The 16,038-nt window shown below is 46.7% G+C and overlaps 1 protein-coding gene across 1 annotated transcript in view; it reads left to right on the forward strand.

Annotated features, from left to right (window-relative positions):
• The first annotated feature begins 12,264 nt into the window (after positions 1-12,264).
• Positions 12,265-16,038, forward strand: part of LOC309533888 (14 kDa phosphohistidine phosphatase-like) — a 34,683-nt gene continuing 30,909 nt past the window's right edge. Inside the window, exon 1 of the mRNA XM_082225591.1 lies at positions 12,265-12,346. Within this exon, the coding sequence (XP_082081717.1) occupies positions 12,280-12,346 (67 nt within the window). The 5' untranslated portion in view covers positions 12,265-12,279. The remainder of the gene's footprint in view (positions 12,347-16,038) is intronic.

Here is a 16,038-nt window from a genome sequence, read left to right on the forward strand (position 1 = left end):
TGGCGGAAGGGCAAAGAGTATGATGGCATGTTTACACATCCCAGCAGTCTCATCCAAGTTACAAATTTATCTTTCAGACCTTGACCTGCCTGGAATAGTTTGTGGATATACCTGCTTTGGGGTCTTTCTTTCTCCCTCTCTCGACACTAGCACAAGAAAGACAGTGTCTGACAAACACAGTATCTCCTATGTAACATATATTATTATTTTGGCAAAGAGTTAATTAGAATCTCTGGACTCACCTAGGTAAAGGTAAAGGGACCCCTGACCATTAGGTCCAGTTGCGGATGACTCTGGGGTTGCGGCGCTCATCTCGCTTTACTGGCCGAGGGAGCTGACGTACAGCTTCCGGGTCATGTGGCCAGCATGACTAAGCCGTTTCTGGCGAACCAGAGCAGCACACGGAAATGCCATTTACCTTCCCGCCAGAGCGGTACCTATATATCTACTTGCACTTTGACGTGCTTTCGAACTGCTAGGTTGGCAGGAGCAGGGACCGAGCAACGGGAGCTCACCCCGTCGCGGGGATTCAAACCGCCGACCTTCTGATCAGCAAGTCCTAGGCTCTGTGGTTTAACCCACAGCACCACCCACGTCCCATGACTCACCTATACAGCTGCAAATGTCACATTTTAAGTGCACCATACAAATGTGACACTAAATGGCACTGGTGAGCTACTGGTAAATTCCATATGTATTTTTAAACGGTTTTTTAAAAAACAACAAAAAACATACATTTTTATACCTTTTTTATACATGTGAAGATTCAGCCTCTATGATATTCCCTAAAATTATGTTTCATTTCCTGGGTTGGGTTTAAAAAATAAATAAAATTATTGTTACAGTGACTATTTATTTATTTATTTATTTATTACTATTTTAAGTTAAAATACTAAAGCAGATTAAAATTACTTCAAGTTTCCAAGCACCCAAGTAGGCTTGTCTAAATACAGGCCTCAGTCCTGTATACCTGAAGGAGCATCTCAACCCCCAACATTCAGCCCGGACACTGAGATCCAGCGCTGAGGGCCTTCTGGCAGTTCATTCGCTGCAAGAAGTGAGGTTACAGGGAACCAGGCAGAGGGCCTTCTTGGTAGTGGCACCCACCCTGTGGAACGCCCTCCCACCAAATGTCAAAGAGAAAAACAACTACCAGACTTTAAAAAGACATCTGAAGGCAGCCCTGTTTAGGGAAGTTTTTAATATTTAATGCTGTATTGTTTTTAACACTAGATTGGGAGCCGCCCAGAGTGGCTGGGGAAACTCAGTCAGATGGGCAGGGTATTATTATTATTATTATTATTATTATTATTATTATTATTATTATTTTTAGCAGGCACCGAAAGAGTTCAGTGCTTAATCTCAATCAGCAGTGAGTTCCACACTAAACAAGAGGCGACTGAGAGGAACGGAGACTGAGATCAGTAGCATAGGTGGGGGGGGCAGGAGATGGCAATTCCCTTTCACCCCAAGTGGTAAGACAGGGCAAGCCGCCTCTGCTTCTACCTCCGAAATAAATAGCCACTGGATTTTTCAGAGAGCCACTAGATTCTTCAGAGAGCCAATAAACCGATCTCTGGGAAAACCAAGTCTAATATCTTGTGCAAATGCTGTTGGAGAAGCTTTGGCTGCTGATGTCCAAACTCCACTATTTGCTTCATTTCCTTATGTAACAAAACCAAAACAAACCTGACACAACCTTGTTCTGGAGGAGATGGCAACGCTGGTTGGAGCTTGTATATTAGTCTGTGAATGAATGAGCTATATACACGGAGTATTCTTTGGAGAGCAGAAACCTGCCTGGTTCAGAACTTTATTATGAAACCAGAGAGACCCCCAGCCATAATAACAAGCTCCCTCCGTTCTTAGTAATCATCATTTCCTAGCCCAGCCTGCGGTGGGTTTGCTTCGTCCTTGCCGTCTCTCTCTAATAGTTTCTCTTCTACGGAGCGGCAATTGGAGCTGCACTGTTAAAAGCATTCATATGTCAAGTAGCTCTGGTTTCAGAGGAAAAAAACCCCCGATGTTTTCATCTGAGATGGGAGAGTTTGAAAGCAGCACATTCCAAAAGGTCAATTCTGCAGGACGGAGGGTGGAGGAGCAGGGAGGAAATGGGTTGCTATGGGAACCAAAGGACTTGAACATCCAGTAACTTCTCACCAAAACGCGAATCCCACTCTGGGAAAACGCAGCAAAGAGCTGGTGAAAACGGGGGCAGTGGTTTTGTTTCTCAGAAGAGACCACTGCTATTCCACCCATTGTTTGGAAATACTATAGGATGACTAGGTCCTCCTGGAAATGGTGGCTATGCATTTAAATGCTCCAAGTGGGAACCAACCAAGACTGCAGAAACAAGACACTCTTCCCGCAGGTAATGTGGCCAGCAAGATGCATGAATCTTTTAACAAGTGGAATCTGTAGCACGGCTACTCTTGGGCAATTTGTTTTCTATATACCGTATTTTTCGCTCTATTGGACGCACCGGACCACAAGACGCACCTAGTTTTTAGAGGGGGAAATCAAGGGAAAAAATATTATTCCCCCCCCCCAGCCCCAAAGAGCAACGGACAGGCTGCGCTCTTCCTCTTTAGCCTTGAGCAGCATCTTTAACCTTGCACAACGGGATGGATCATGCCCGCTGTCCACCGGGGCTGGACTAGATGACTCCTGGGGTTCCCTTCCAACCCTGCAATTCTGTGACCTCGGAAGTTGTTGGGGGTCTCCACCACTGGAGGCTTTTAAGCAGCGGTTGGGGGACCATCTGCCTGGCGTTCTTTAGCTGTGATTCCTACATTGTGAGGGGGCTGGGCTAGATGACCCTTGGGTGGCCCTCCCAACTCTATACAGTCCTACACTTCTGCGGCAGGAGATCCACAGCCACTTCACACAATGCCCACTCCCAATTTTCATTGGAGAGACATGTGGCTTCACTGTCTAGGTAGGTACCCCCTACCTGCCACTCTTCCCTCACCCCACTTAAGCCGAGGGAATTCCTGCCCAGAGAAGCTCCCAGGTGAGGCAAGGGTTAAGATCTACCTCTGGTAAATGGCTTTGTATCCTCCCTCTTTCCCTTTTCTCTTCTTCTTCTATGCTAGTTCCTTCTCTTGTGTTTTGTTTAATCTGTTTTTATTGTATACTAAAATATAAGCTGCAAAGTTTCCTTTTTTATAATATCCCCCCCCCTCCAAACTAAAACATTAATCTAGATAAAAACACTGATCCAGAGGAAAATAAGGGGGTGGAGAAAGGACGAAAAAAGAAAAAGAGGTAGAGATAGAGAGATTTTTTAAAAGTTGGCTTCTTTAGCCTTGTGCAGCCTCCCGCGGCTGGAGAGGCGTGCTAGGCAAAAGAGGAAGCCCGGGTAGCGAGCGGGATGGATCGCACTCGCTGCCCAGGCTTCCTCTTTAGCCTTGTGTAGCCTCCCGCGGCTGGAGAGGCGCGCACGGCTAAAGAGGAAGCCCGGGCAGCGAGCGGGATGGATCGTGCTCCCTGCCCGGGCTTCCTCTTTAGCCTTGCGCAGCCTCCCACGACTGGAGAGATTGCGCAAGGCTTTTCTAGAGGAGGGAGAAGGGACTGTCTGGCCACGTCAATCCCTTCTCCCTCCTGGGGAAAAGCCCGCAAGAGCTGCGCGAAGCTTGTGTGTGGCTCTTGGGGGCTTTTCCTGCCTGCCTCCCCCCCCCCTGCATTCGCTCCATAGGACGCACAGACTTTTCCCCTTAGTTTTTAAGACGGAAAAACTGCGTCCTATGGTGCGAAAAATACGGTATATCTCCAGCTGACCGATTCTTCAGGCTTCTCTATTTCCTTGTTGTAAGAAGAGAAGAAGGATCTTGCTGGAAAAGACTAAAGATCCATCTGGCCCAGGAACCTGTTCCCTGCGACTGTGGCAAACCAGTTTTCTTGGTGTAGTGGTTAAGAACGGTAGTCTTGTAATCTGGGGAACCGGGTTCAAGTCTCCGCTCCTCCACATGCAGCTGCTGGGTGACCTTGGGCCAGTCACACTTCTCTGAAGTCTCTCAGCCCCACTCACCTCACAGAGTGTTTGTTGTGGGGGAGGAAGGGAAAGGAGAATGTTAGCCACTTTGAGACTCCTTAAAGGGAGTGAAAGGCGGGATATCAAATCCAAACTCTTCTTCTTCTTCTTCTTCTTTTTTATCCCTCTTCCTTTTTTATTCCCTGGCAATGGATTTGCTGTTTCACCGCTGTGGCACGCAGGGTTAACGTTTCCATGAAGCTACCGTTATAGGAATTCTCAGGTCTCAAATATAGAATCAATCTTGATAATTGCACAAGGTAAGATAATTGTACACAAGATAATTGCACACATACGTAAGTATGTAAACCACATGTCTGAAATACAGCCATACCTCGGGTTACAGACGCTTCATTGCGTTTTTTTGGGTTACAGACATGCCAAAACCCAGAAGTACCGGAACAGGTTACTTCTGGGTTTCAGCGCCAAATCGCAACCCATGCATGCGCAGACGCAGCGCTGCGAGTTGCAAACGCTGCGGGTTGCGAACGTGCCTCCCGCACAGATCACGTTCTCAACCCGAGCGTCTGTAGGAGAGCAACCCAAAAGCCATCTTGGCTCTCCTAAAGACTCTCAATATTTCCTCTGTCTCCTTAATCTCCCTTGCCTGACAACACGTAGGCAGTTAGTAGTCAGGGGGAGTTTCAGAAGGGATTCCTCTCCTATATCTTTGACAATATCTTGGTATTGTCATTGTTTGCGCAGGTGCTCTGCATTGAGGGATGTCTGGTGGGCATCCTAATTGTCTTATCAAATGCTAATGTTCTGTGTAAACTGTGTCTAGAACTATATGAAATTTGCTAAATCCTCAGGAATATCACACCTCAGCCTGCCTGAGCCACAGTAACCCCACCTTACGTGTGAGGCAATTTCTGACAGTTTGTAGAGGGGATGTTCTTCTTCTCCGTGCCAAAATGACAACCCTTCAAAGAGATGTTTCTTCTTGGTTCTGGGTCTCTTTTGCCTCCTTGCAAGGAGGGGAGGGAAGTCTTTTGCAACAGATAAATAAAGATCTGCCTTGCTTTCACTGCATCCTGCCTCCATCCATTCATCTCTGACCAATCATGGACTTAGTCCCTTGGGAAGTTGGGCAGCAAAAGACAACCACCCCTATTTTTCTAGACCCACAATGATCTCAAGATCCTTTGCGTTGCATCACCATCAGTTCAGATTCTTGTGTGTGTACACTTATTCATCCAGATTGGAAAGGGACCCCAGCTTTCTTTTTCACCTGCATAATTTACAAACTTGGCCATCTCAGCCAATGTGTATTGAAGGCACATTGTAAAGGGGCACACTAGGAAAAAGCAAGAATTGGTAGCCAAAGGTTCTGGGGTTCCCTTTTAATATACTGTTAACTCCCAGTGTAGGGGCCCTCAGGTGGAGGCAGCGCACCAGTTTCTAGTCCCCAGATTTCCTAATCCCAGCTCGCGTCCCATGAGGGAAAAGAACAGGCAGCTCCCCATTTGCGTGTTCAGACCCAGAAACCTCCCCCCTAAATAAATCCACACTTGACTCAAATTTTGGTTTTGGTTTTTGGCAGAATTTAGGCCACAACTTTATTGATTACAGAAAGTGACTGGTTGCATAGGCTCTGGTTCGACTAGCTCCCTGCCATGCAGATAGCGCTGACCCAGGGCACCAGCATAGGTCAGCCAAGGGGGAACACCTGGATAAGCGGAAAGCCGGGAACAGGCTATCTCTGCCACCCAAATGTCCCCCTGGACTCAGGCACGGGCACAACCCCCTCTCAGGGGTTGACCAAACCATCGAGTCCCTGGATTCCTTTAATGGAATACCCTTCACATAGGGATGGCGAGAGCGTTCTCCCATCCCTATCACCTGAACCACAGCCTATCCACAACCTTACAAGTTGTGATGACGTGCTACGCGGCAGACGAAACCCAAATGGCAACAGCCAATCAGCCAAGTGGGGGAAATTCCTGCCGTGCCCCTGTCCCAACGACAGACAACACACGAAGGCATAGCAAGGTCAAGCACAAAGCCTAAAAAGTAGGGAGAGGTGGGCGGGTGTTCCGAATGCACACGCTGAAAGAGGGAGCTCTAGGGCAGTGTTTCCCAACCGGTGTTCCGCGGCACACTAGTGTGCCGTGAGACACTGGCTGGTGTGCCGTGGGAGGGAGGCGGGCGAGTCGGGCGGCGAGAGGCGGCGGCGGCGAGGATCCGCGTCGAGCCGGGGGCGGCTCCGCGGTGGTGGTGCCAAGCGGCGGGGCAGCGCGTGCAAAAGGGAGGAGCGCGAGACAGCGGAGGAGGAGGAGGCCGGCATGTCTGGGCAGCAGCAGCAACAGCAGCAGCAGCAACTCCCGGCGACGGCTCCTCCTCCGCCCGCTATCGCCGCCACCACCACAACAGCCGCCGCCGCCTCAGCTGCCGCCGTCCCTCAGTCCCTCGCTCTGCTGCCTCCTCCCACCCCGGCAAGGGGAAGGGAAAAAACGTTCACTTTTGTGCGTCCCTCCCGGCGTGACGCTGCGCGCTGACGTCACGGGGCGGGGCTTTAATGGTGGTGTGCCGCGAGATTTTTTTCCGGTAAACAGGTGTGCTGTTGCCCAAAAACGTTTGGGAAACACTGCTCTAGGGTATAAATAGGTCCCTCGAACTGTCTGGACTGTATCCCATTGGCCAGATTGCTCCCAGCTACGAGGGACCTACCAATCGGGTGTTGTGGCTGACCAATCGTACCCACCCACAACACAGGGTGTCGGTTTTCCAGGTCTCACCGCAATACGTGCCCTCTTTAAGGGAGGACCCGATTTACCCAGCAAGAAAGGCACTGACAGTTAGTAGCATAGATAGACAGTGGTACCTCGGGTTACAGACACTTCAGCTTACAGACGCTTCAGGTTACAGACTCCGCTAACCCAGAAATAGTACCTCGGGTTAAGAACTTTGCTTCAGGATGAGAACAGAAATTGCGTGGCAGTGGCGCGGTGGCAGCGGGAGACCCCATTAGCTAAAGTGGTACCTCAGGTTAAGAACGGTTTCAGGTTAAAAACGGACCTCCAGAACGAATTAAGTTCTTAACCCGAGGTACCACTGTAGATGCAATGGGAATTCCCACTGCAGGGACATCAGGAAGGAGAAAGGCAAATTGCTTACTAGGTCACGATAACCAAAATACATTCTGGGCTATGTGAGAAAGCATTGCAGAAATCTCATCTTCTGCTTGCAGGTGACTGGCTGTGTGAAAGGGCAAACATGCCTCCCAGTTAATGTCACTCACGGCTCGCAGAGGTCAGAGCATCAAGCAGTGCATGCTCACCTCTCAAGCACGCCGTGCGACACCTGTCAAAGAGCACTGGCTCTTCTCTACGCCATGCCAAAAGAATATGGGGAGGGTGGAATATTAAGCCTGGCTCACACGTTCAGCTGGGGCAGAAAAAGGGGAGGGTAGCATGGTGGAATAGGGCAAACCTCTGCTCTTCACCATCCAGCTCATGTCAGGTATGAACAGAATTCCTAGCATGAGCTGGCTCCAGTACCAGATACCCTGGGGGGGGGCAGCAAGGCCCACCCCACATGTATTCCTGGCGCACCATTCCAAGCAACACAAGGCAACAGGATAGGGGCACCCTTTAAACTTCCCACAATCCCCTCAACTAGCATCACTCTGGGATATTGTGGACTATCCAAAAGAAGGCTACACACAGCCTCCACTTAAAGCACAAAAAGGGTCAAGGTAAAGGACCCCTGGACGATTAAGTCCAGTCAAAGACAGTGATGGGGTTGTGGCACTCTTCTCACCTTCAGGTCGAGGAAGCTAGTGTTTGTCTACAGACAGCTTTCCGGGTCATGTGGTCAGCATGACTAAACCGCTTCTGGTGCAACGGGACACCGTGAGGGAAACCAGAGTGCACAGAAACGCCATTTACCTTCCCGCCGCAGCGGTAGCTATTTATCTACTTGCACTGGTGTGCTTTCGTACTGCCAGGTTGGCAGGAGCTGGGACAGAGCAACGGGAGCTCATTCCATCGCCGGGATTCGAACCGCCAACCTTCCGATCAGCAAGCCCAAGGGGCTCAGTGGTTTCGACCACAGCACCACCCGCATCTCCACTTACAGCACTACCACTGCAACCAAGTAAGCCCACTGGTAGAGGAAGGGTCTCACCAGAGGGCATGTTGGTTGTTAAACCTGGAATGACTCTGGAAGCTGACCACATCAAGGCCTGGTTGGAATGATCTCTCTCCCTCCAAATAAGGAATGGGGAAATCACATAAGCCGGGCTTCCATGTGATGATAGAACCACAAAGAGAACATGGTTCATGGGGGGGGTGCATCCCCCTCATTCCCAGGAGGAGGAGGATCCAGCCACTGAAGAGCTCCATGCTTGGCCCTGATTTTTTGGAACATTGGGGAGTGCCCCCCCAAAAAAAATATTGGGGAGGGGGGCAAAAGAGTTGGGTCCCCAGCAGCTGGTGCTCCTGATAACAAGTCTATAAAAATAAAAACACACTGAGCTTGGATATCTCTTATTTTCCACTGGGGCGAGCTGCATTTCTAGTAAACCTTAGTTTGTGAAATGATAATAATAATAATAATAATAATAATAATAATAATAATAATAATAATAATTTTATTATTTATACCTCACCCATCTGCCTAGGTTTCCCCAGTCACTCTGGGCGGCTTACAGCACATAAAAAAATTGTCAAACATTAGACATTAAAAGTTTCCTGATACAGGGCTGCCTTCAGATGTCTTCTAAAAGTCAGGTAGTTGTTTATTTCCTTGACATCTGATGGGAGGGCATTCCACAGGGCGGGTGCCACTACCGGGAAGGCCTTCTGCAAAAAAAATACAAAATACAAAATATATATTAAAGAATATATATTCCTATTTGTTGTATCATCCCCAGCCATTTATTGGGCAGAGAGAGGAGAAAATGGTTCTGTTCTCCATTATTGATCTAAACAATAAAATCATGCCAAACAGAAAGAAATTTGTCCTTACTTTTTTGACCTCTAGAGGCTCTCAGTTTATATGCCGGTTTTTCTACTTAGGCTGATTTCCAGACCTTGCTGAAGAGGGAATTTCAGCCGATATAACTTGCAGAAAGCTGTGCCAACGGAAAGTCCCTCTTCTAGACAACTGTTAAAAAGCCCAGTCCTCTTTCGCATTGTATGCCGCCCTGGTATCTACACAGAGGAAAGGTCGGCTGTAACTATTTACAGGAAATAACCACTCTTATACTGAGACGTTTGTGGAATTATTACATGATCAGAAAACTTGGCACCTGTGCATGCAAGGTTTGTTAAAATGGCACGGCCGATCTCATAAACAGAGACATGTCAGGGAGGTCATTTTTCCCAGCAGTGCAGCATAAAGCTTCTGTCTTGCTCTTTTCCTCTTCTCCGCCAGATGTTTCTACAGCTGTGGAGACATAAAAGTAGCAGCACTGGCAACAAAGCTGATGGGTAGCTGATGTAGGGCTGCCACCTTTTAATCTGGCAAGTTATAGACAGTCTAGACATTCATTGCTTCAGTGGATTATTACACCACTATACAATCTTGGACATTGAGTCACGCTGTTTTAATTATCTTAACTATTAAATACAGAGCTGGAAAATGGACAAGTAAAGCATATAGCGGCAAGATTCTCCTTGCCTAGCCAAACATTTTATAATATACAGCAAAACCTCAGTTTTCAAAGTGTGTGTGGCAAATGAAATTGCAACCATGAATTGTGCTGCTGCAAAACAGTTTACCTTTTGCTTTGAGCCACGTTTGGTATCGCTCTTTGCCATCTCCAGAAGTCTCTCTTCGCATCCTTTTGATGCACCGAAAGTTCGGATTCTGCCTTCAAACGCAAAAATGGACGGACTCCCATCCATCCTGTTATCTCCTCCTTATTGTCCACGGAGCTTTCGGTATTCGAATGATGCGTAATATTGATGAAGAGACAGCAACTATAAGCTCTGGAGGGACTTTAGTCTTGAGAACAGATTCAGTGGGGATTTTTCATCGGGCATGTAGGGCTAATCTACAGGGCACCTCAGGGAACCGGGGGGGGGATTAACATGTTCCATCTGATCATCCTCTGGGGGCTCCATCCTGCCTGAGGGTGGGATGGTGGGGAATGGCCATTTATTGCTTACTCTTTAGTCGATAATCACTAAGTCATAAGCATTACCTACTTAGATCTCTGACCCAGAGGTCAGTCCTTGTTATGGTGCTCCTATTAGACATGCTGTGACCATCCTTGCCCCCTGCCTTGGCTCCCTGTCTGCCTCCCTATTTTAAGCAGAAAGCCCCATCAGGATGGAATAGCACACCAGTAATACCTTGAGGTTTCACAGTGTTTACAAAGCGGTTTATTTCGTGGACCTTTAAGGAGGCATAGAGGCAGACAATCGTTTTGTGTGGAGCCAGGTGTTATTTTCCATGCCTGCGTTTAATCATGTTCTTGGGACAAGCTGATTAAGATGAGATCTCCCCCTGTCCCCATCTATATTAGAATTATTTCAGAGGAATTTCTGTTTTTTTAAAGCTGTTTCTAATGTTTTTATTGTTCTATCTCAGGCATAGGCAAACTTGGCCCGTCAGATGTTTTAGGACTACAAGTCCCATCATCCCTAGCTAACAGGACCAGTGGTCAGGGATGATGGGAACTGTAGTCCCAAAACATCTGGAGGGTCGAGTTTGCCCATGCCTTTTCTATCTTTTCTTGTTTGTCACTTTGGGCTCCTTTAGAAGGAAAGGCAAGATATAATATTAAAAGACAACCATACAAACAACAAACTTTGATATAAAATTACCGTATTTTTTGCTCTATAAGACTCACTTTTCCCCTCCTAAAAAGTAAGGGGAAATGTGTGTGCATCTTATGGAGCAAATGCAGGCTGCACAGCTATCCCAGAAGCCAGAACAGCAAGAGGGATTGCTGCTTTCACTGCACAGTGATCCCTCTTGCTGTTCTGGCTTCTGAGAATCATAATATTTTTTTTTCTTGTTTTCCTTCTCCAAAAACTAGGTGCGTCTTGTGGTCTGGTGTGTCTTATAGAGCGAAAAATACGGTAAATAAATAAAATCTGCAACTTCTTACAAAGTGTTTTTGGAGCCCTCTGGCTTTGTATAGGCAGGAATTCAAGGAGTGCTAAGTATCAGCTAAGCAGGTCCAGCCCAAGACATTTGGGAAACTGAGGCAAACCACAAAAGGCCACCTCTCTTCCCTGCCAGTGAAGAAGGGGTGAGTGATGACCTACAGCAGGAACAGGAATCTGTATTGCGATCTGCTGCTCTGTGGATCCTGCTGCCTGAGGCAGTCGCTGCACCTTGCCTCATGGGTGGGCCGGCCCTTCAGCTAAGTAACTTTCTAGCGCAGAACGTCTTGCCCTAAGCCCACAGTCCCCTGCACTGTTTCAATTGCAGATGTTTCACAAAGGCAGGGTATTCCTCCACGTCTGAAGCACTAATTCTTCGGGGGAGAGCTTGTTATTGCTGTTGCCGCCACCACTGGTTTAAAAACAACCAGGCATTTTGATTTGTAGCATGATAGCTTTACCTTTATCTTAGGTAAAGGTAAAGGGACCCCTGACCATTAGGTCCAGTCGTGACCGACTCTGGGGTTGCGGCACTCATCTCGCTTTATTGGCCGAGGGAGCCGGCGTACAGCTTCCGGGTCATGTGGCCAGCATGACTAAGCTGCTTCTGGCGAACCAGAGCAGCGCACGGAAATGCCGTTTACCTTCCCACCAGAGAGGTACCTATTTATCTACTTGGACTTTGATGTGCTTTCGAGCTGCTAGGTTGGCAGGAGCAGGGATCGAGCAACAGGAGCTCACCCTGTCGCGGGGATTCAAACCACCCACCTTCTGATCGGCAAGTCCTAGGCTCTGTGGTTTAACCCACAGTGCCACCCGTGTCGCTCTACCTTTACCTTAGTTTCCATTTAAACAGTACGGTGCTTTCTGTTCGGCGGGTGGTATCCTCTCAAAGAAGGCTCCCCATGGTTCAAAGTGCATTTTTTCCAAGACCTTTACCAATATTGCCATGCTTAAGCCATTTTTTGGGGGGAAAACTTGCTTCTGCCTCAGGAGTGGCGAATCCCTACTTTGGGAGCCTGATCCAACCACCCAAGCATCCCCTCCCCCGTCCTACTCCCTGTTATAAAGGTAAAGGGACTCCTGACCATTAGGTCCAGTCGCGGATGACTCTGGGGTTGCGGCACTCATCTCGCTTTATTGGCCGAGGGAGCCGGCATACAGCTTCCGGGTCATGTGGCCAGCATGACTAAGCCGCTTCTGGCGAACCAGAGCAGTGCACGGAAACGCCGTTTACCTTCCCGCCGGAGTGGTACCTATTTATCTACTTGCACTTTGATGTGTTTTCGAACTGCTAGGTTGGCAGGAAGGAACTGGGACTGAGCAACGGGAGCTCACTCTGTCGCGGGGATTCAAACCGCCAACCTTCTGATTGGCAAGTCCTAGGATCTGTGGTTTAACCCACAGCACCACCTGCGTCCTTACCCACTGTTAAGACCCTGCCAATTTTGGCAATGCTCTGATATGAACTTCCCTCCCTGGCCATCAGGTCAGTCATTTGGTGATCAGAGACGACAATGATACCCTTTCATACCTGACGTGTGTGGATCAACTGAGGAAGGAGCTGCTGGCCTGTATATGACTCTGGTGCACAGTCAAGAGCGAAGGTGGAATTTTTCAGCTGCAATCAGAAGAGTTGAGAACAAAGAGAGAGATCTCTCCAGAGTAACTTTGAGTCAACAAAGCCAAAAGGCACAAAGGGATCAGGAATAACTAATATGGACATAATATTTGATAAAGAGTTAAAGGAACAATTGATGGAAATTAAAACCTCACACAGGAAGAACTTCACTCGCGAATTTGCAAATTACTACAGTGGTACCTCGGGTTACATACGCTTCAGGTTACAGACGCTTCAGGTTACAGACTCCACTAACCCAAAAATAATGCTTCAGGTTAAGAACTTAATAATGCTTCAGGTTATTTTTTTATAAAAAATTTTATTGTTTTTTTACAATTTATATAAACACAAACAATACACAATACAAACAAACAAACACATAAACAAACATGTATAATTTCAAATCCTTTTTTTTCTTAAACCTTACTTCGCCGACTTCCCCGTACCTCCCCTTTCTGCATCCCTATTTCCAAATTTGTTTCAGCAAATCCTCCCCCTTATAATAATGCTTCAGGTTAAGAACTTTGCTTCAGAACAGAAATCGTGCTCCGGCGGCACAGCAGCAGCGGGAGGCCCCATTAGCTAAAGTGGTGCTTCAGGTTAAGAACAGTTTCAGGTTAAGAACAGACCTCCAGAATTAAGAATTAAGTACTTAACCTGAGGTACCACTGTATATGTGTTAATGTGAATTGAAGTTAATCATTGTAGCTGTGGTATAAGGGTTTTTATCAAGAATGGATTTTATTTGGTTTGAGCAATGGTCTAGAGCAGTGTTTTTCAACCTTTTTGGGACAAAGGCACACTTGTTTCATGAAAAAAATCACGAGGCACACCACAATTAGAAAATGTTAAAAAATTTAACTCTGTGCCTATATTGACTATATATAAAGTAATTATCTTGAATAGGAATCAAATAAACACAAAGAAAGTATTTTATAATTACTTTATTATGAAATAGTAAGTAAACAGAAATATGAAAAATTATAAAATACTTTATTCAGTGCGCAACCTGGGCCTGTTTGGCTGAACACAAAGCTGATATTCTGGCTGGAATCGAACGTTGCGGACCGTTCTCTGCTCAGTGGGGATTGATCCGCTGATCCCCGCTGAGCCGGCGGATGACAGCTCCATCTTCGCACTGTGTGCGGAGAGGGAGATGTCAGAGCCCCGCTGCTCTCTATGGGGAATCGGATGAGAGCGGACCGATCCCATCCAATCTGATCCCCGCCCAGGACGGATGGAAAATAGGGTGGACACAGTCCGGCGCCCGCCTAGTGGGCGAAAATTTGACATTTATTTTTTTAAAATCTTTCGAATTTTTCCCACGGCACACCAGGCAACATCTAGTGTGCCGCGGAACAGTGGTTGAAAAACACTGGTCTAGAGGCAGAATGAAAGGGAATAAGACCTTGAAGTACAGCACGTGGGAAGCCACAGAAAATTTATAGTTGGCTATGTAACTGATTTGTATTTGAACTGTTATTGCTATTTGGTGTTAATATAATATGCGCATATTAGATTTTTGGAATTGAAAATTAATAAAAATTATTTACTCCCCCCCCCCAAAGTGAAGGCAGCTCTTTAGCCAAAAAAAGGAAGTAATTCACTCCTAGGACTGTGAGCATGGTAAGGTGCTTTTAAGAGATTGGCAAATCAAATTACAGGAATTGGTGGAGATGGCTCAGTTGACTAGCAAACTCAGAGGAAACTCAAAGCAAAAATTTGCGGAAAAATGTGATGCTAATAGAAGATTATGTTCAAAAATACAATAATAGTTTTGACTCCGTGCTAGCATTTGAGTGACAAAGGAAGTAAAAGGAGGTGGATAACAATTAAGGATTTATTATGTTTTCAGAATGTATTTGAAAAGTTATATAGAAAGGTTTATTGTTTTGTGTGCATTCGATTGTAAGATAAAACATATGCGAAGGGACTTGACAGGAAGTCAAAATTGAAGAAAATATTTTGTAAGATAAAAGGGGGAAAATATTTACTTTCATTATTTTCATTTTTGTGTGTGTGTCTGTACATATGTGTGTTTTCTATGGAATGTTTGGTAGTATGGTTGTAATGTGTTTTGTAACATAAAATCATTCAATAATTTTTTTTTTTTTAAAAAAGAGAGAATTTGGGGTGTTCAGCTCTACCATGACTGAAGCATCCTCTCCATCCGTCAGACACAGAGTCCTGTGCAAATGGCACCATCTGCCGGTCACTGTGTTTTCTCACTCTTAATATGTCAAGGGAACAATCTCTGCAAGAGTTTCATTCCATGGAAGCTCTGTGGTGGCAGGAGAGCACTCCCTCTGTGAACTGCGCCCTTGTGGCAGATGAGCAAAACAAGGTCATAATCCAGGCAGCCGAAAGTTGTGAGTTCAGACTCAGGCAGTTCAGACTTAATAATGCAAAGTTTCAACAGGCTTTGAATTCAGAACTGTTTTATTGGGAATGCACGTAAACAAAAAAGCACAATAAACTTCTGGCAACGGCCAAATTAAATACATAACTTTGAATAAATTAAATACATACCATATTTTATCATGTTTTGGATTTAAACTATTCGTGTGCTTCTAGGGGGGATTTGAAATATAAGGAAACCCCACGCCACTGTTTGAAGGGGTAAACACTGATACCCTGATCTGAAACACATTGCTTGGTAGACAATCTAACTCACTCATTCATGGTCTATGCTTAGATCAGGATTTAAAAGATTTGGATGCCCAGGAAGCTAGATTTAACCATGTTTACTAGGGAATACGGGACGCGGGTGGCGCTGTGGGCTAAAGCCTCAGCGCCTAGGGCTTGCCGATCGAAAGGTCGGCAGTTCGAATCCCCGCGGCGGGGTGCGCTCCCGCTGCTCGGTCCCAGCGCCTGCCCACCTAGCAGTTCGAAAGCACCCCCGGGGGCAAGTAGATAAATAGGTACCGCTTACCAGCGGGAAGGTAAACGGCGTTCCGTGTGCGGCTCTGGCTCGCCAGAGCAGCGTTGTCACGCTGGCCACGTGACCCGGAAGTGTCTTCGGACAGCGCTGGCCCCCGGCCAATAGATGTGAGATGGGCGCACAAACCCCAGAGTCTGTCAAGACTGGCCCGTTTGGGCAGGGGTACCTTTACCTTTACCTTTACTAGGGAATACAGTACATTGTGTCATTGATTTTAAGAGAAACATGCTTAGGGTTACTGCCAGGATCTTACTGGAAGCTACCCATCAACAGGCTACTGAAATTATATACCAATTGTCTGAACATATACCAAATAACTGTTAAATTTTCAGTCTCTACATTTCAGGCACTCAGATTTTGCATATTTTTGTACTTCATATAT

Source organism: Podarcis vaucheri (assembly GCF_965113315.1).
Source record: "Podarcis vaucheri genome assembly, chromosome: 6".
Classification (NCBI taxonomy): Eukaryota; Metazoa; Chordata; class Lepidosauria; order Squamata; family Lacertidae; genus Podarcis; species Podarcis vaucheri.